Consider the following 17,205-nt stretch of genomic DNA (forward strand, 5'->3'; position numbering starts at 1 on the left):
CTACTCATGCACTCTCTCTCATGCTCCACTCTCTCAAATAAATAAAATCTTTTAAAAAATACTCTGGCCCTCACCAATTTTAAAAATATACAAATAAACTATGATTTTGAAACTGAGATAGTTCACATGAAGGTACATGTTTACAGTGTCTTTTGAAAAAAATTGAATATCTGGCCACAATGTAATCAGTGGAAACTGAAGAACACCTATCACTTGGTACTCACACTCCCCACTGGTCCCATTCCTGACCACTCCCTGTTATGTGGTTTCCTCTTCTAGGTTTTGTACTGATCTGGTCATTGTAGCATTTGAGTTTGTGACTCCTCCCTAAGCTCATTCGTTATGTGTAGATTTTATGAGTTAAGCTCTCAGGGGGTGACCTCATTCCTCTATTTCTAAGTTTTTGGGAAGCACATCCATGTAACTCCCCTGTACCTTCTCTAAATGAACATTCTCAGAAAGTTATAAAGGACTGAAATAATGAAATCTGTTAGTATTATTCATTTTACTTTTAAAAAGAAGGAAATTAGAATTGGGAGAAAAATTACTATGTGTGATTTCCTAGGAAGAGAATCATGCTGATCAAGTTTCTCAAAATGCTTTGAATCATCACACAGCAGGTCACTTTACCGAAATAAAAATCATCCTTTATTTTTCCTATATACTACTCATTTTATTGCTGGCCACAGCTCAATTCTTGTTTTTATACAAATAGAACATAATCTTTTGACAAGTTAAGGAAAGAAGTTAAACTATAGGATCTTAAAGCCCTTGGGTATTTTTTTTTTTCAAAAATAAGAAGTAAACATGCCTTTATAATTAATTTTCTAGCATTAGACACAATTCTCTTCTGGACTACCAGGCTATAAATTTTCCAAATGAAGAATCAAATTAGGCCTTTGAAAACCTATTATGTTACCAAAGGGCAAAAATACTAGCATCATGTATTCCTAGCAATTTTGAGAATAAATGTGGGTTTTTCCAGGCCTCCAGAAGAAAAGAATAGACCTAAGGGAAGGATAGAGAGTAAGTGCCAGACTCTCACAGGGAACTATACCAGGGGTATGGTACTTTGGTTTTTATAACTAGTTACAACAAAGTGCTCCTATGGTTCAAAGAGTAGGCTTTATTTTTCTTTTTGGCTCTTCTTGGTTCAATAGAAATTAGAGGCCCCAGATTAGACTGTGACCTTCTAGCTACAAGACAGGTAGCATCCCTCACTCTTACCCTAAATGCTAGTTTCCCCTGGTCATTTTGATAGCCCAAATAACTCTGTTATGATTTGAATTGTGTCCTCCAAAACAGTGTAAGTCTTAGCTCCTGGTGCCTATGCAAGTGATTTTATTTGGAAATAAGGTCTTTGAAGATGTAATCAAGTTAGGACAAGGCCATACTGTATTCCCAGGATGGCTGGTGTCCTTACAAGAATAGGAAATGGAGAGACAGACACTCATAGGCTAGGATGCCATGTGAAGACAGACAAGAAATCGGAATAACACTTCTGCAACCAGGGGATGCCAAAAATTGCCACCAACTACCAGGAGCTAGGAGAGAGTCATAGAAGATACTCTCCCTCAGAGCCTCCAATAGATACTAACACTGCCAGCACCTTGATTTTGAAATTCTAACCTCTAAAACTATAAAAGAATAAATGTGCTGTTTTAAGTTCCCCCAACCAAAAAATAAAAAAATAAAAAAAGCCACATTTGGCTCAAATCCCAGTTCTGTAATTTACTAGCCATGTGACTTCTTTGGATCTCAGATTCTTCATTCATAGGATGATGAAAATAATACCCACCTTGACAGACTTTTGAGAAAATAAAACATAGGACCTAAAATGACTGAACAGTGCAGTATCTCAACCCTGCCATGGAACCCAAAGTATGCAGCTGAAAGGGGATATTTCCCTGCATAAGACTCTCTAAATGCCTTAGAAAAGGCATCAAAAATAATAACGCAGTGGGTTTTTTTCTTCCTGTTTGCAAAATGTTAACCATAGTTGTACTTTCCAAAAAAGCCTGTATCCATTAGAATAACTACAGTTAACTGCTGTAATACACAAAAAACAAAACCTAGATGTTTAACAGAACCCATGCACATGAGGGGCGCCTGGGTGGCATAGTAGGTTAAGCGTCTGACTCTTGGTTTTGACTGAGGTCATGATCTCAGGGTTGTGGGATCAAGGCCTGCATTCACCCCCTTCCCAACCCCCACCCCCATACTTGCTCTCTCACACTCTCTCAAATAATGAAATAAATCATTAAAAAAAAGAAAAACATGCACATGAAACCCAACCACATGTTTCTGGTTGTTAGACTTCTATGTGGTCATTTAAGTACCCAGGTTCCTTTTATTTTATGGCTCTATCTTCTTCTGGATCCTTAGAGTCCTCTCCACTCACCCTTCAAAAGGAGAAAAGCATAGAGATTACATAATCACTTCCTAATTTTTTAGTCCAAAGCTGACATATATCATCACTTCTGCTTACTCTCCATTTGCCAAAATGTGGCCACATCTAACTGTCATAAAGACTGGAAAATGTAGTCTAACTATGCCTAGAAAGACAAGAAATGGTTTTGGTAAATGCATAGAAGTCTGCCACAAATTCATTTGAAATTGACAGTAATTGTTCAATTTAAGAAAATGGCAATGGAACATGGCTTACAGAACACTGTTATGTCCTATTTGTATCCTTCATGGGCTACATGTGACAACCTTCTCAACTGTGTATGATTCTACCTAGACTTAAATTCATAAGTCTCAGATTTATCTAATGTTGTGAAGGGATTGTTATTTGGCACCAATGTTAACACCTCAGATGAACTTCTTGGGTAGGTTAACTGGTACTACAGGTAGTATAAAGTAGAAAAGAGAGTATAGAGAGATGAGAGCATGCAAAGCTCTATCTTATCACTAAGACTAATACTGTTTTAGATATTGTGGCTCAATGTCACCCTATCTAAAATCTGTAAGAGGGATCCCTGGGTGGCGCAGCGGTTTGGCGCCTGCCTTTGGCCCGGGGCGCGATCCTGGAGACCCGGGATCGAATCCCACGTCAGGCTCCCGGTGCATGGAGCCTGCTTCTCCCTCTGCCTGTGTCTCTGCCTCTCTCTCTCTCTCTGTGACTATCATAAATAAATAAAAGTTAAAAAAAAATTTTAAAATCTGTAAGAGAAGTAACTTGTAAGTTTTTTTCATCTTCATGCCTCGTGCAGTGTCTCAGTAATTAGATGGGGTAAGCATTCCTGGCTGGCAGATAGCTCTCCATCACATGGTCATTTGGGGACTCCTATTCCTACAAACAAGTTGTTGGCCATCCTCCCAGGCCTTGGCATCATTGGCATAATATCACCTGAGTCATTTGGGTTCCACCTATCCAAAAGGGTAAAGAGAATGTGGAAAAGGCACCCTCAGTGTCTTAAGATATCAACAGGCAAGTAGTGGCATACATCACATTACTTCTGTTCACATTCCACCGATGAGAACTGTCCTTTGGCCCACATCTAACAGTAAGGAGATCTGAGAACTACAGCATAGGTGGATGGCTGCAACACCAGCAATAGTCCTTTTATGTGGAACAAGGCAATAATGCATCTCAAAGGAAGGAAGTCCTTGCCTCAGGTTCCATGCAACAAGGTCATAAGAGTAATAATTAGAACAGAATGTTGTTGTCACACCTGGGTGTTCAGTTAGTTAAGCATCCAGCTCTTAATTTTGACTTAGGTCATGATCTCAGGGTCGTGAGATGGAGCCCAGTGTCGGGCTCTGTGCTTCTGTGCTAGGTGTGGAGCCTACTTGAGATTCATTTTCTCTCTATATATATCTCTGGCCCTTCCCCTGCCCTGCTCCTGTGCTCTCTCTTGCTTTCTCGCTCGCTCTCTAAAAAAAAAAAAAAAAGAAAGAAAGAAAAGAAAAGAAAAAAGAATGATACTTTATTGCAAGGCAAAAGAGAAGGATACTAAGTTTTCATGTTAGTAACTTATTATTTAACCATCACTGATGCATAAAGCATTCGCAAGATATAATTGCATGTTTTTCAGACTTATACCCTAATTACCCTAATTTTGTATAGGGCCTAGATAAATAAGAAAAGAATAATTTGCCATATTGCATTCATTTTCATGACAGCATGTCATTTGTCCATTTACTGTGCCTCTGTGGATGCCAGTCATTGTGCTAGGTCCCAGTTATATAGGGGCAGCTAATACATAGCCCTTATTCTCAAGAAGCCCATGACTAGTGATAGGAATGATAAAGTTTTTCTCTTGTTTTGAAATGCTGAGTGCTATGCTCAGCACTGACCCAGAGTTACCTACACAGCTCAGCATGGGTATAGAGAAGGTTCAAAGGGAGTGGTTGTAGAACTCATAGGGCCAAACCTGGAAGCAGGAGTAGGACTTGGCCAAATGGAACATTATAAGCTGAAGAAATAGCATGGACAAAGCTGAGAAAATGATGTAAGAGCTCAGGTGTGAAGACTGCTAGTAAGGGAGCCTGGAGCCTAGAGTATGAGTTAGGGCAAAGAGGTAGGCACAAGCAGGGTCATTAGGAGCCTTGTATCCTGTGCTGGTAAATGGGGGCTTGTTCTATAGTTGGTGTGCCTCCCTGACACTCAGACGAGGCCTAGACCTCATTTTCAAAAAAGCATTATCCAGGGATCCCTGGGTGGCGCAGTGGTTTGGCGCCTGCCTTTGGCCCAGGGCGCGGTCCTGGAGACCTGGGATCGAATCCCACGTCGGGCTCCCGGTGCATGGAGCCTGCTTCTCCCTCTGCCTGTGTCTCTGCCTCTCTCTCTCTCACTGTGTGCCTATCATAAATAAATAAAAGTTTAAAAAAAAAAAAAAAAAAAAAAAAGCATTATTTGTATAGAAAGATAGATTGGAATCTAAGGAGCTCGGAATACGAGCAGTGAGATTAAACCTTCTGATACTTTGAAAAAAGTATTTTGGACCAAAATTTTTTGCAGGAAGAATTTTGCAAAGTAGAAAACCGTGACAAACCACTTAGAAATTTTTAAGTCTTGTAAGAATCAACCCAACAAAGAAATAATACTTTTTAATCACACTTATTGTACTGAGTGATCTAGCAGTAGAAGACAAATTATATATGCTAACATAAAACCAGCTTCAAAGGAGACAAAGAGGAAAATGTGAATTCACTACATAAGGCCACACATAACTAGGCACAGTCAAAGTGCAGGGGGCTCCCAGGGCTGTGAGTGTTTAGGCAAGGGGATTTAAATCACAGATGGAATAATAAAGAGTGTGGGATTGAAGATTTGCCTTGAAAGGAGACCACCTATATTTGGTGAGATCCTAGTTCATGGTTAGAGGTAGCAGCAGATTCTTCTTAGAATGCACTTTCACACAAAAACACAAAAGAATGGCAATTATAAAAGCAATTAGTTTCTTCTTCTCATACTCTCAAGTTCTTGAATGGAAGAGAGGAAAGGGAATTACTGGTTAGAGTTTCTCTCTCCTCCAAGCAGGATGTAGCACGTGCTAGGGAGAAGAAAGGTGATGGACTGTTTCTGAAAGCCCCTGATTTGTCTTAGACGTCAGCTCCTTCAGATGAGATGCACGGATGGGTTGGTAGGGCTTGGGTGGAGCAGCAGCAGCAGTCAGTAAGACAGCCTGGATGCACAGGGTATCCTGTGGCCTGGGCTGTCCCAGAATGGTCCCCCGTTGGGCCTCTTTGAGGCCACAGGGGACAGTCCTGACTCTTAGTGAAGAATTGTCCCTTCAAGGACAGGGGAGACTCTGGAGACAAAAAAAAAAAAAAAAAAGAAAAAAAGGAGAAAAATCTTTAGAAAGTCCATTTGCTCGAGCGACCGGAGAACTTACTAAAAGAATTGTCCCGGGGTGAGGGGGGCATGCAAAGACAAGATAATTGGTGGGGCAGAGAACAAGTGTACAGCCTTCTTAACACTTTTGGGTTAATACACAGGCCTACATTAGAAAATCCTGCTTGCCGGGCTGGCCCTGACCCTTGCCTCTGCTAGTCTAAGTACTATAGCAAAAGGCTAAAGAGTGACAGACCCACCCGTTCCATGTTCACCTTTAGTTGCAGCCATCCTCAAAGTGTGATGGTGTGTGTATGTGCATGTATCGTGTGTCCTGGCATTTGGCTTGTGACTTCCAAGGCAGCGAGGTCAAGTCTTGATGATATTTCCCCTCTCTTGTTGTATAATTGAACTGAGTGGCATTAGCTGAATAAGGAGAAACCTCCAGATGTCTCTGGGTGGGAAGGCCAGCTACCCATATACCTCAATGAAAAAGGTTCTTAACAGAATTTGCATGCAAGGGAAACTTTTATGTGACAACAAAGGAATGGTTTGGAGAAAAAGGGTAGAGTGAAATTGCTTCTTTCAATTAAATAGTAAAATACATTTTACATAGATCCTGTTGTGCAGAGGCTTTGGGAGACAAGAAATCACTGCCAGTCAAGTGCATGTAAACTGCTCAGTTTTTATTTTGGCTTTTATGCCCCTACCTGCCCGTTGCTTTTAAAAATAAATATTCTATCCGTAAGAAAGATGTTGGTAACTTGGTTTTCTGTATGTTTATGTCCCAGGAGCTTTGTTATTCTAAGTCTGTCCTGCCTCGACTTGCAAATCAGCTTAATTTAATTCTAAATGAAATCTTTAATTTTTCATTATGTTTGACACCAGCTCAGTAATTCTCAGAAAAGGTCCTTGTTAAATGAAGCTTAGCTAGAAATCCTGATATTCATGGATGCTTGCACAAACAACTGTCGTTCTCTGCAACGACTTCATTATTCAGTGACAGTTAACAGCTTTGTTTCATTTAACCACATCTTCTTATTTCTCTGCTTGTTCCAGCCACGGTTTTCCTGGAGTTCTGGAAAAGACGGCGAGCCGTAATTGCTTATGACTGGGATCTGATTGACTGGGAAGAAGAGGAGGTTTGTTTTATTGATCTCGGATTGTTTCAAAAAGCAAATCGACAAATACACAGTCCTCCCAAGTCATTACTCTCGGCTCTGGGTGAGAAGTCAGGTTGCCCCTAAAGCATTTTTATACCTGTCTTGGCAAAAAAAAAAAAAAAAGAAGAAGAAGGAGGAGGAGGAGGAGGAGAAGGAGAAGGAGAAAGAAGAAGAAAAGAGAGAAAGAAAGAAAGAAGAAAGAAAGAAAGAAAGAAAGAAAGAAAGAAAGAAAGAAAGAAAGAAAGAAAGAAGAAAAATACCTTTGGGTAGTATAAAAATGAGCAGAATTTAAAAGGAGACAACATTGTGATTGCTTAGTAGATTAAGACTCCATGGCTAAGTGAAGCATTTCACTTGTCAGTAGACACATCAGAAGAATTAGTAGCAATTTTTCTTTACTTTACTTTACTATACTTTACTTTACTTACTTTACTTTACTTTACTTTACTTTACTTTAGCAGGAGATACTAGTTTTACGGCTCGAGGGACAAGGGAAGCAAAGTTTGTAAGAGAATTCCAAGGACAGGTTTCTGTGAACGTTCCAGAACCCTGGACAGAGCCCAGAGCCGTGAAGCCTTAGAAGTATTGGAAGTCGGTAAATGCTCAGGAGAAATCACTCCCCAAGAGGCCTCCTTGGTGGAAGGGGCTAAATGCCTCATATACAAGCCTGTGGCACTCAGATTGCTGGGCAGAAAAGCCCCAACCTGCTGTATGCCTTCTTCATGGATAACCCAGGGCGTTAGTTGCCTGGGGCTGCCCTAACAGAGGATCACAGACTGGGTGGCTTAAGCAACAGAAAGAAATTAGTTGCTCAGATTTCTGAAAGCCAGAAGCCTGAGATCGAGGCCTTAGCACAGTTGGTGCCTCCCGAGGGCAGGATCTGTTGCAGGCTCCTCTCCATGGCTGATAGACAGCCACCTCCCTCCTGTGTATTCACATCATTTCTCTGTGCATGTCCATGCCTAGATTTTGTATAAAGAGCCAGTCATGTTGGATTAGGGGGCCACTCTAATGACATCACTTGACCTTAATTACCTCTGGAAAGGCTCTGTCCCAGGACAGTCACATGCTGAGTTACTTATTGACCATTAGGGCTTTGACAAATGAATTTGCAGGGGGAGGCAAGGGGAGATGCAATTTATCCCCATGACACCCAGACTTGTAGGTCTGGCTCCAGGATTGGCCTCAAGTCCCTGGGTAATGAACTCAGTAACTTAGATGTCACTCATAGCCCAGTCAATTCAGAGTTCCCCAAAGAACCAGAAGATTCCAGGTCTTTTCTGTTTATATTCTCAAGTTGTAACTTCCTAAAATAAGTAAAAGATAGCAGAACCTGTTTAGGGCTGCATCTCCCCCTGCCGTTCACCCATGGCCCGTCACTGGGTGAAGTCCAGCCCTGGGCTTATGCTGCAGCAGGAGTGAGGCTGCCCTTCCTCCTACACAGATGGGCTACGGCCAGACTGTGCCCGTCATCTGTAACCTCTCTCGTGGCAGCTCCGTCTTCCCTCTCTCTCAGCCTTTTGCATCTAAGTCCTGAGCGTTTCTGCCTAGATTGAGTCAATCTCTGTTTCACCAGATTTTCCACTCATTTCCCCTCCTCTTGTAAGACATTCACATAGACGAGGTACTTAACTAACCAGAACCCATTAGTATATACCCTCTTGCTGATTTCCTGTTTCTAATCCCGTAGTTGCTTTTTTAGTCAGAAGCTTTTCACAATAGATGGGGCTCCACTAAATGAAACAAAACTTCAACTTGATTCAGAATTAGGGCTGCCTTGATTTTAACTGGATTTGAAAGATGTTTACCTTGTTTTCAAAAAACCAATTAATACATTGAAAATCTACTGGTTCAAGGTGAATGACTCCTACAGGAATTTATTAAAAAGTAGATTTTACCTTGGTCTCTTGGCTCAGACCAAGATTCAAATCCATACCTTTCTACAGACACTGCTCTGTAAACAATTGTGTCAAGCCTTGGCTTTCCTAAGTATATTCATATTTATTGTCTTGCTTTTTGTTTCCTACGAGACCTGTAGACATAGAAGTCTTTGGTTTTGGCTGCTTCAATTGAAAAAAAAAGTTGTTTTTTTTTTAATTGTAGGAGAAAACTATGGCTTATGTCACCGTCCTAACTCACAATGTGGATTCTAGACATTTTGCTGTTCAGAAACTTTCTCTGCCCTGGTGTCTGTATCATTCCCTGGTAATAAATGTAAAAGGTTAGGAGTTATTTCAAACTGCTAGGGATAGGAGAGGTGGTCCCTTTGCTAATTCTATTTGTTTCTTCACAGTTTAATAAGATAACAGAGACCCTTAACTATTAGTCTAAATTTGCATTGCCTTGGTGATAAGAAGTCTAGATCATCACCCTTTTAGATTTTTTTCAAATGGCCAATTTCCAAACATTTAAACCTAAGGTCTCTGAGTCCACCTCACTGATTGACTGATGAGAGTGGTAGCTGTTGATTCCGGCTTGTTACATTAGAGTAAAAAAGGGTTTTCTTAATTTTTTTATTTTGTGTATATATCTCTCCATTGCATTAAAAAATGTGTCTCTGTTCTTTAGGAAGAAATACGGCCCCAGTTTGAAGCTAAGTACTCCAAGAAGGAGCGAATGAATCCCATCTCGGGAAAGCCAGAACCATACCAAGCATTTGCAGATAAATGCAGCCGACTTATTGTTTCTGCATCTGGGATATTTTTTATGGTTTGAAACTTTTCTACAAAACTCTTTGTTTCATAAAGTACAGACCTGTAGTGTGATAACAACAATAATCATATCAGGCATTTGCATAATTCTACGAAACATTTTTGCACATTCTGTTATTTATTCATCACGATGACTCCATGAGGTGGTCAGAAGTGGGACTGGTGTCCCCATATTACAGATGGAACAACTCAGAGCCCAGAAGGTGAAGGCGCTTATTCAGCCAGTAGATAGCCGAGTGCCAATTCTTTCTGTTTGCCTCCCTGTGTAAGAAACACATCCTCTGTCATGACCCAGCATATGCTATGCCAGAAGATGCACAAAACTAAGCAGAGTTACTGAACAGTGTTCACCTCTGCAATATACAATACTCTGATTATTATTTTTAGTATAGTCTTTTATTAATGCCAGATCTATCCCCCTAAAATTGATTTCCAGATTCAATAATGGTCATGTCAGCTTTGAAAAACACTAACTTGAACCTGGATTGTTGGCTTTTCCTAAAAAGAAGTCATTGGGCAATCAACTTTGACCCTGTTAATCACCAAACAAAACTTTTGCTGATTTTTCAGAAGCATCATTTTAGAACAGTAAGGGGTGGTTAAGATTCTCCTTTCCTCTTTCCAAATGGTGAGTGTGTAAATAGGTATTGTAGACCATTAGATGAGGAAGGACAAGATGACAGCAAATCTAGACACTCTGACCCCTTTTAGCCAAATAAACTCGGGGAGACAAAAGTGTGGGCAGCCTGCCCAGCAGTCCCTTGGCTCAGACCAATATTCAAATCCACACCTTTCTACCAACACTGCTCTGTAAGCAATTGTGTCAAGCCTTGGCTTTCCTAAGGACATTCATAGATATTGTCTTGCTTTTTGTTTCTTACAAGACCTGTAGACATAGAGTAAGTGTTTTCTACTCTTCATATGGGTGACATGGAGCATAGGAAGCCAAAGCCACAGAGAGGACAAACTCCATGCCCACAGTCACAATGCTAGGTGGAAGCTGAGCTATGACCCAGACCCAACTTCTGACTGAGTCCAGTGAGCTGTCCATTCCGCCATATTGCCACATTGTCTGAAATTCCATATACATTTCCCCTATCTTCCTAGCAGTAACTCAAGGATTAAGATGTGGTCAGTTGTTTTTGGCCAGTTCCAGCTAGAGTTTATACTCAAGCGAACATGTCACTCATTAGGAAGCCAAAAACAGTTGGTGTGAAACAGAGAAATGCTTCTATAAAGAAAAGCAATGTCTAAACCAGCAGAGTCCATCCTGAGGCCCAGCTTAAAGTTTTTGATAACTAAGTAGGTGAAGGCCTTTACTCTGATACACTGAATCACCTAATGAAAGACACAAAACTTTTTGGAGTCTAAGATTCCCAGTATATAGAAGATGTGTTGTATTCTTTTCACATACCATGAAATCTTCAGAGAAGTATTGCCCAATGTGGAGTTCATAGCTGATTAATAAGAAATTACGTACCTCTCACGCAGTTGGCTTATTCAGCAACTGATAGCTGGATGCTTACTGTGCACCTGTAATTATGCTAAGGTACTATAGAATCCCTGGTAAGCAAAACAGATGTTATGTCTGCCCTGATGGAGCTTATAATAGTCCCCACCCCCTTTATTTGCAGCTTTGCTTCTGGGATTTAGTGCCTGCAGTCAACCCCAGGCTAGAAGCGAGTGATCCTTCTAACGTAGCTTTAGAAGATCAGTAGTAGCCTAATGCTAAATCACAATACCTATTCATTTCATCTCATCGTGTGAGCATTTTATTGTCTTACACCATCACAAGAAGAGTGAGTACAGTACAATAAGATATTTTGAGAGGGACAGAGACCATATTCACATGGCCTTTATTACAGTGCATTTTCCTCTTTTATCATCAGTTGCTGTTGTTAATCCCATAGATTATACCCATAAAAATATGGTGTATATAGGGTTTGGCACTATCTGAGGTATTAGGTCTCCACTGGGTGCCTTAAAAATATCCCCCATAGATAAATAAGGGCAGCAGGGTGGGGAACTATTATACTTTCTAGATGGGGGAAACTGGCAATAATCAAACTAACAAATTGTTAGAAATTATAAATTGGATGCTAAAAGAAGAGTATAGGTACCATATAACAACTAGAAGGTCTGAGGGTCATGAAGAGTTTTAGTTCTGAAGGGATTCTTGAGCTGAGGTATGAAGGAGTAAATATTAACCAAGCTGTGTGTGTGTACACACGTGCACAAACATGTATGTGAGCATTTGGCATGGGCATAGGGGATGGTCAGCACTTTAGGCAAAGGAATGGTCTTAAAGATGCGCCCATCTGAAACAACAAAAGGTTCTGGAGGCCCCAGACACAAGAGAACATGGCGTTCAACAAGATAGAGTCCTACATGTCACCAATAAGCCTTTGCTTTTATCCTAAAACAATCCAAAAGAAGAATGACATCATAAGATTTCTATAATAAAAATGCTCGATCTAATACTTGCTCAATATGACATTACCCCCCAGCTTACAGCGTTTATGCTTTCGAGGACTATGGTTTTTCTGTTTGAACAACAAAGAAAATACAGGCAGGAGAGTATTAACCACAAAGAAGAGTAAGCATTTTATTGCGATTTCTCGAGTCCATACCACTGTTGCCTTATTTCCTTTCCTTGTTTTCAAATGGTGGGATTTTGCAGGGGAGCGAAACCTCCTCCTGGGACGTTCCCCTGCTGGTGCTCACTGCGTCTCCATCTTCCTCCCAGATCTGTGTGGTGATCGCTGCCGTGTTTGGGATCGTCATCTACCGGGTAGTGACTGTCAGCACATTCGCTGCCTTTAAGTGGGCGTTAATCAGGAACAACTCTCAGGTTGCAACCACTGGGACTGCTGTGTGCATCAACTTCTGCATCATCATGCTGCTGAATGTGGTAAGTGAATAACCAGGTAACTAGCCTGATGGAGAAGAGATGTGGGCTGCAGTTTCCTTCTCTTGGGAGAGGGACCCAGCCTGTCATGTAGAGCTGATGGCTGGGCAGCAAACTGCCTGACAGGAGATGCACTCAGTTCCATGGATTGAGAAGCCTTGAGGCAAATTTCAGCTCCAGGGTTTCCTATGGGGGAAGATTAGGCAAGCTACTAGCCCTCTCCAAATCTTAGTTCCCTCATTTACCCAGGGAGTTAACCCTGTATGGATACCCCTTGGAGAAACTCAGAGAAAGAACATATTTTGAAGGCCCAGACCAGACTCTGTGACATAGTTCAACAGTGTTGGTTCCCATATCCTTTTGTTTTTCTTAAAGATTTTATTTTTTTTACTAAATTTGTTTTTTATTGGTGTTCAATTTACCAACATACATAATAACACCCAGTGCTCATCCCGTCAAGTGCCCCCCTCAGTGCCCGCCACCCATTCACCCCCACCCCTGGCCCTCCTCCCCTTCCACCACCCCTAGTTTGTTTCCCAGAGTTAGGAGTCTTTATGTTCTGTCTCCCTTTCTGATATTTCCCACACATTTCTTCTCCCTTCCCTTATATTCCCTTTCACTATTATTTATATTCCCCAAATGAATGAGAACATATAATGTTTGTCCTTCTCAGATTGACTTACTTCACTCAGCATAATACCCTCCAGTTCCATCCATGTGGAAGCAAATGGTGGGTATTTGTCATTTCTAATGGCTGAGTAATATTCCACTGTATACATAAACCACATCTTCTTTATCCATTCATCTTTTGATGGACACCAAGGCTCCTTCCACAGTTTGGCTATTGTGGACATTGCTGCTAGAAACATCGGGGTGCAGGTGTCCCGGCGTTTCATTGCATCTGTATCTTTGGGGTAAATCCCCAACAGTGCAATTGCTGGGTCATAGGGCAGGTCTATTTTTAACTCTTTGAGGAACCTCCACAGTTTTCCAGAGTGGCTGCACCAGTTCACATTCCCACCAACAGTGCAGGAGGGTTCCCTTTTCTCCGCACCCTCTCCAACATTTGTTGTTTCCTGCCTTGTTAATTTTCCCCATTCTCACTAGTGTGAGGTGGTATCTCATTGTGGTTTTGATTTGTATTTCCCTGATGGCAAGTGATGTAGAGCATTTTCTCATGTGCGTGTTGGCCATGTCTATGTCTTCCTCTGTGAGATTTCTCTTCATGTCTTTTGCCCATTTCATGATTGGATTGTTTGTTTCTTTGGTGTTGAGTTTAAGAAGTTCTTTATAGATCTTGGAAACTAGCCCTTTATCTGATATGTCATTTGCAAATATCTTCCTCCATTCTGTAGGTTGTCTTTTAGTTTTGTTGGCTGTATCCTTTGCTGTGCAAAAGCTTCTTATCTTGATGAAGTTCCAATAGTTCATTTTTGCTTTTGTTTCTTTTGCCTTCGTGGATGTATCTTGCAAGAAGTTACTGTGGCTGAGTTCAAAAAGGGTGTTGCCTGTGTTCTCCTCTAGGATTTTGATGGAATCTTGTCTCACATTTAGATCTTTCATCCATTTTGAGTTTATCTTTGTGTATGGTGAAAGAGTGGTTCATTCTTCTGCATGTGGATGTCCAATTTTCCTAGCACCATTTATTGAAGAAACTGTCTTTCTTCCAGTGGATAGTCTTTCCTCCTTTATCGAATATTAGTTGACCATAAAGTTGAGGGTCCACTTCTGGATTCTCTATTCTGTTCCATTGATCGATGTGTCTGTTTTTGTGCCAGTACCACACTGTCTTGATGACCACAGCTTTGTAGTACAACCTGAAATCTGGCATTGTGATGCCCCCAATATGGTTTTCTTTTTTAAAATTCCCCTTGCTATTCAGGGTCTTTTCGGATTCCACACAAATCTTAAAATAATTTGTTCTAACTCTCTGAAGAAAGTCCATGGTATTTTGATATGTATTGCATTAAACATGTAAATTTCCCTCGGTAACATTGACATTTTCACAATATTAATTCTGCCAATCCATGAGCATGGAATATTTTTCCATCTCTTTGTGTCTTCCTCAATTTCTTTCAGAAGTGTTCTATAGGTTTTAGGGTATAGATCCTTTACCTCTTTGGTTAGGTTTATTCCTAGGTATCTTATACTTTTGGGTGCAATTGTAAATGGGATTGACTCCTTAATTTCTCTTTCTTCAGTCTCATTGTTATTGTATAGAAATGCCACTCACTTCTGGGCATTGATTTTGTATCCTGCCACGCTACCAAATTCCTGTATGAGTTCTAGCAATCTTGGGGTGGAGGCTTTTGGGTTTTCTATGTAGAGTGTCATGTCATTGGCGAAGAGAGAGAGTTTGACTTCTTTGCCAATTTGAATGCCTTTAATGTCTTTTTGTTGTCTGATTGCTGAGGCTAGGACTTCCAGTACTATGTTGAATAGCAGTGGTGAGAGTGGACAACCCTGTCTTGTTCCTGATCTTAGGGGAAAGGCTCCCAGTGCTTCCCCATTGAGAATGATATTTGCTGTGGGCTTTTTGTAGATGGCTTTTAAGATGTCGAGGAATGTTCCCTCTATCCCTACACTCTGAAGAGTTTTGATCAGGAATGGATGCTGTATTTTGTCAAATGCTTTCTCTGCATCTATTGAGAGGATCATATGGTTCTTGGTTTTTCTCTTGCTGATATGATGAATCACATTGATTGTTTTACGAGTGTTGAACCAGCCTTGTGTCCCGGGAATGAATCCTACTTGGTCATGGTGAATAATTTTCTTCATCTACTGTTGGATCCTCTTGGCTAGTATCTTGCTGAGAATTTTTGCATCCATGTTCATCAGGGATATTGGTCTGTAATTCTCCTTTTTGGTGGGGTCTTTGGTTTTGGAATTAAGGTGATGCTGGCCTCATAGAACGAATTTGGAAGTACTCCATCTCTTTCTATCTTTCCAAACAGCTTTAATAGAATAGGTATGGTTTCTTCTTTAAACGTTTGTTAGAATTCCCCTGGGAAGCCATCTGGCACTGGACTTTTGTGTCTTGGGAGGTTTTTGATGACCGCTTCAAGTTTCTCCCTGGTTATTGGCCTGTTCAGGTTTTGTATTTCTTCCTGTTCCAGTTTTGGTAGTTTGTGGCTTTCCAGGAATGCGTCCATTTCTTCTAGATTGCCTCATTTATTGGCATATAGCTGTTCATAATGTTTTAAAATCGTTTGTATTTCCTTGGTGTTGGTAGTGATCTCTCCTTTCTCATTCATGATTTTATTAATTTGAGTCTTCTCTCTCTTCTTTTTATAAGGCTAGCTAATGGTTTATCTATCTTATTAATTCTTTCAAAGAACCAACTCCTGGTTCTGTTGATCTGTTCCACAGTTATTCTGGTCTCGATTTCATTGAGTTCTGCTCGAATCGTTATTAACTCTCTTCTTCTGTTGGGTGTAGGATCTATCTGCTGTTTTTTCTCTAGCTCCTTTATGTGTAAGGTTAGCTTTTGTATTTGAGTTCTTTCCAGTTTTTGAATGGATGCTTGTATTGCGATGTATTTCCCCCTTAGGACTGCTATTGCTGCATCCCAAAGATTTTGAACGGTTGTATCTTCATTCTCATTTGTTTCCATGAATCTTTTTAATTCTTCCTTAATTTCCTGGTTGACCCTTTCATCTTTTAGCAAGATGGTCCTTAACCTCACGTGTTTGAAGCCCTTCCAAACTTCTTGTTGTGATTTAGTGCTAATTTCAAGGCATTATGGTCTGAGAATATGCAGGGGACGATCCCAATCTTTTGGTATTGGTTCAGACCCGATTTGTGACCCAGTATGTGGTCTTCTGGAGAACGTTCCATGTGCACTTCAGAAGAATGTGCTTTCAGTTGAGTTTGGATGTAAAGTTCTGTAGATATCTGTGAAATCCATCTGGTCCAGTGTATCATTTAAAGATCTCGTTTCTTTGGAGATGTTCTGTTTAGAAGACCTATCGAGTATAGAAAGAGCTAGATTGAAGTCACCAAGTATAAGTGTATTATTATCTAAGTATTTCTTCACTTTGGTTATTAATTGATTTATATATTTGGCAGCTCCCACATTCGGGACATATATATTGAGGATTGTTAAGTCCTCTCGTTGGATAGATCCTTTAAGTATGAGATAGTGTCCCTCTTCATCTCTCACTACAGTCTTCGGGGTAAATTTTAGTTTATCTGATATAAGGATGGCTAACCCTGCTTTCTTTTGAGGACCATTTGAATGGTAAATGGTTCTCCAACCTTTTGTTTTCAGGCTGTAGGTGTCCTTCTGTCTAAAATGAGTCTCTTGTAGACAGCAAATAGATGGGTCCTGCTTTTATATCCAGTCTGACACCCTGCGCCTTTTGATGGGGTCATTAAGCCCATTCACGTTCAGAGTTACTATTGAAAGGTATGAGTTTAGTGTCATCATGATATCTATTCAGTCCTTGTTTTTGTGGATTGTTCCACTGAACTTCTTCTTAAAGGGGAATTTTAAGAGTCCCCCTTAAAATTTCTTGCAGAATTGGTTTGGAGGGCACATATTCTTTCAGTGCCTGCCTGTCTTGGAAGCTCTTTATCTCTCCTTCCATTTTGAATGAGAGCCTTGCTGGATAAAGTATTCTTGGTTGCATGTTCTTCTCA

The 17,205-nt window shown here is 40.6% G+C and overlaps 1 protein-coding gene across 7 annotated transcripts in view; it reads left to right on the plus strand.

Annotated features, from left to right (window-relative positions):
* Positions 1-17,205, plus strand: part of ANO4 (anoctamin 4) — a 404,256-nt gene that overhangs the window by 337,762 nt on the left and 49,289 nt on the right. For all 7 annotated transcript variants that reach the window (XM_038558801.1, XM_038558802.1, XM_038558799.1 and 4 more), the window contains 3 exons: positions 6,842-6,924; positions 9,514-9,654; positions 12,403-12,567. In XM_038558801.1, the coding sequence (XP_038414729.1) occupies positions 6,842-6,924; positions 9,514-9,654; positions 12,403-12,567 (389 nt within the window). The remainder of the gene's footprint in view (positions 1-6,841; positions 6,925-9,513; positions 9,655-12,402; positions 12,568-17,205) is intronic.

Source organism: Canis lupus, chromosome 15, assembly GCF_011100685.1.
Source record: "Canis lupus familiaris isolate Mischka breed German Shepherd chromosome 15, alternate assembly UU_Cfam_GSD_1.0, whole genome shotgun sequence".
NCBI classification, from domain to species: domain Eukaryota; kingdom Metazoa; phylum Chordata; class Mammalia; order Carnivora; family Canidae; genus Canis; species Canis lupus.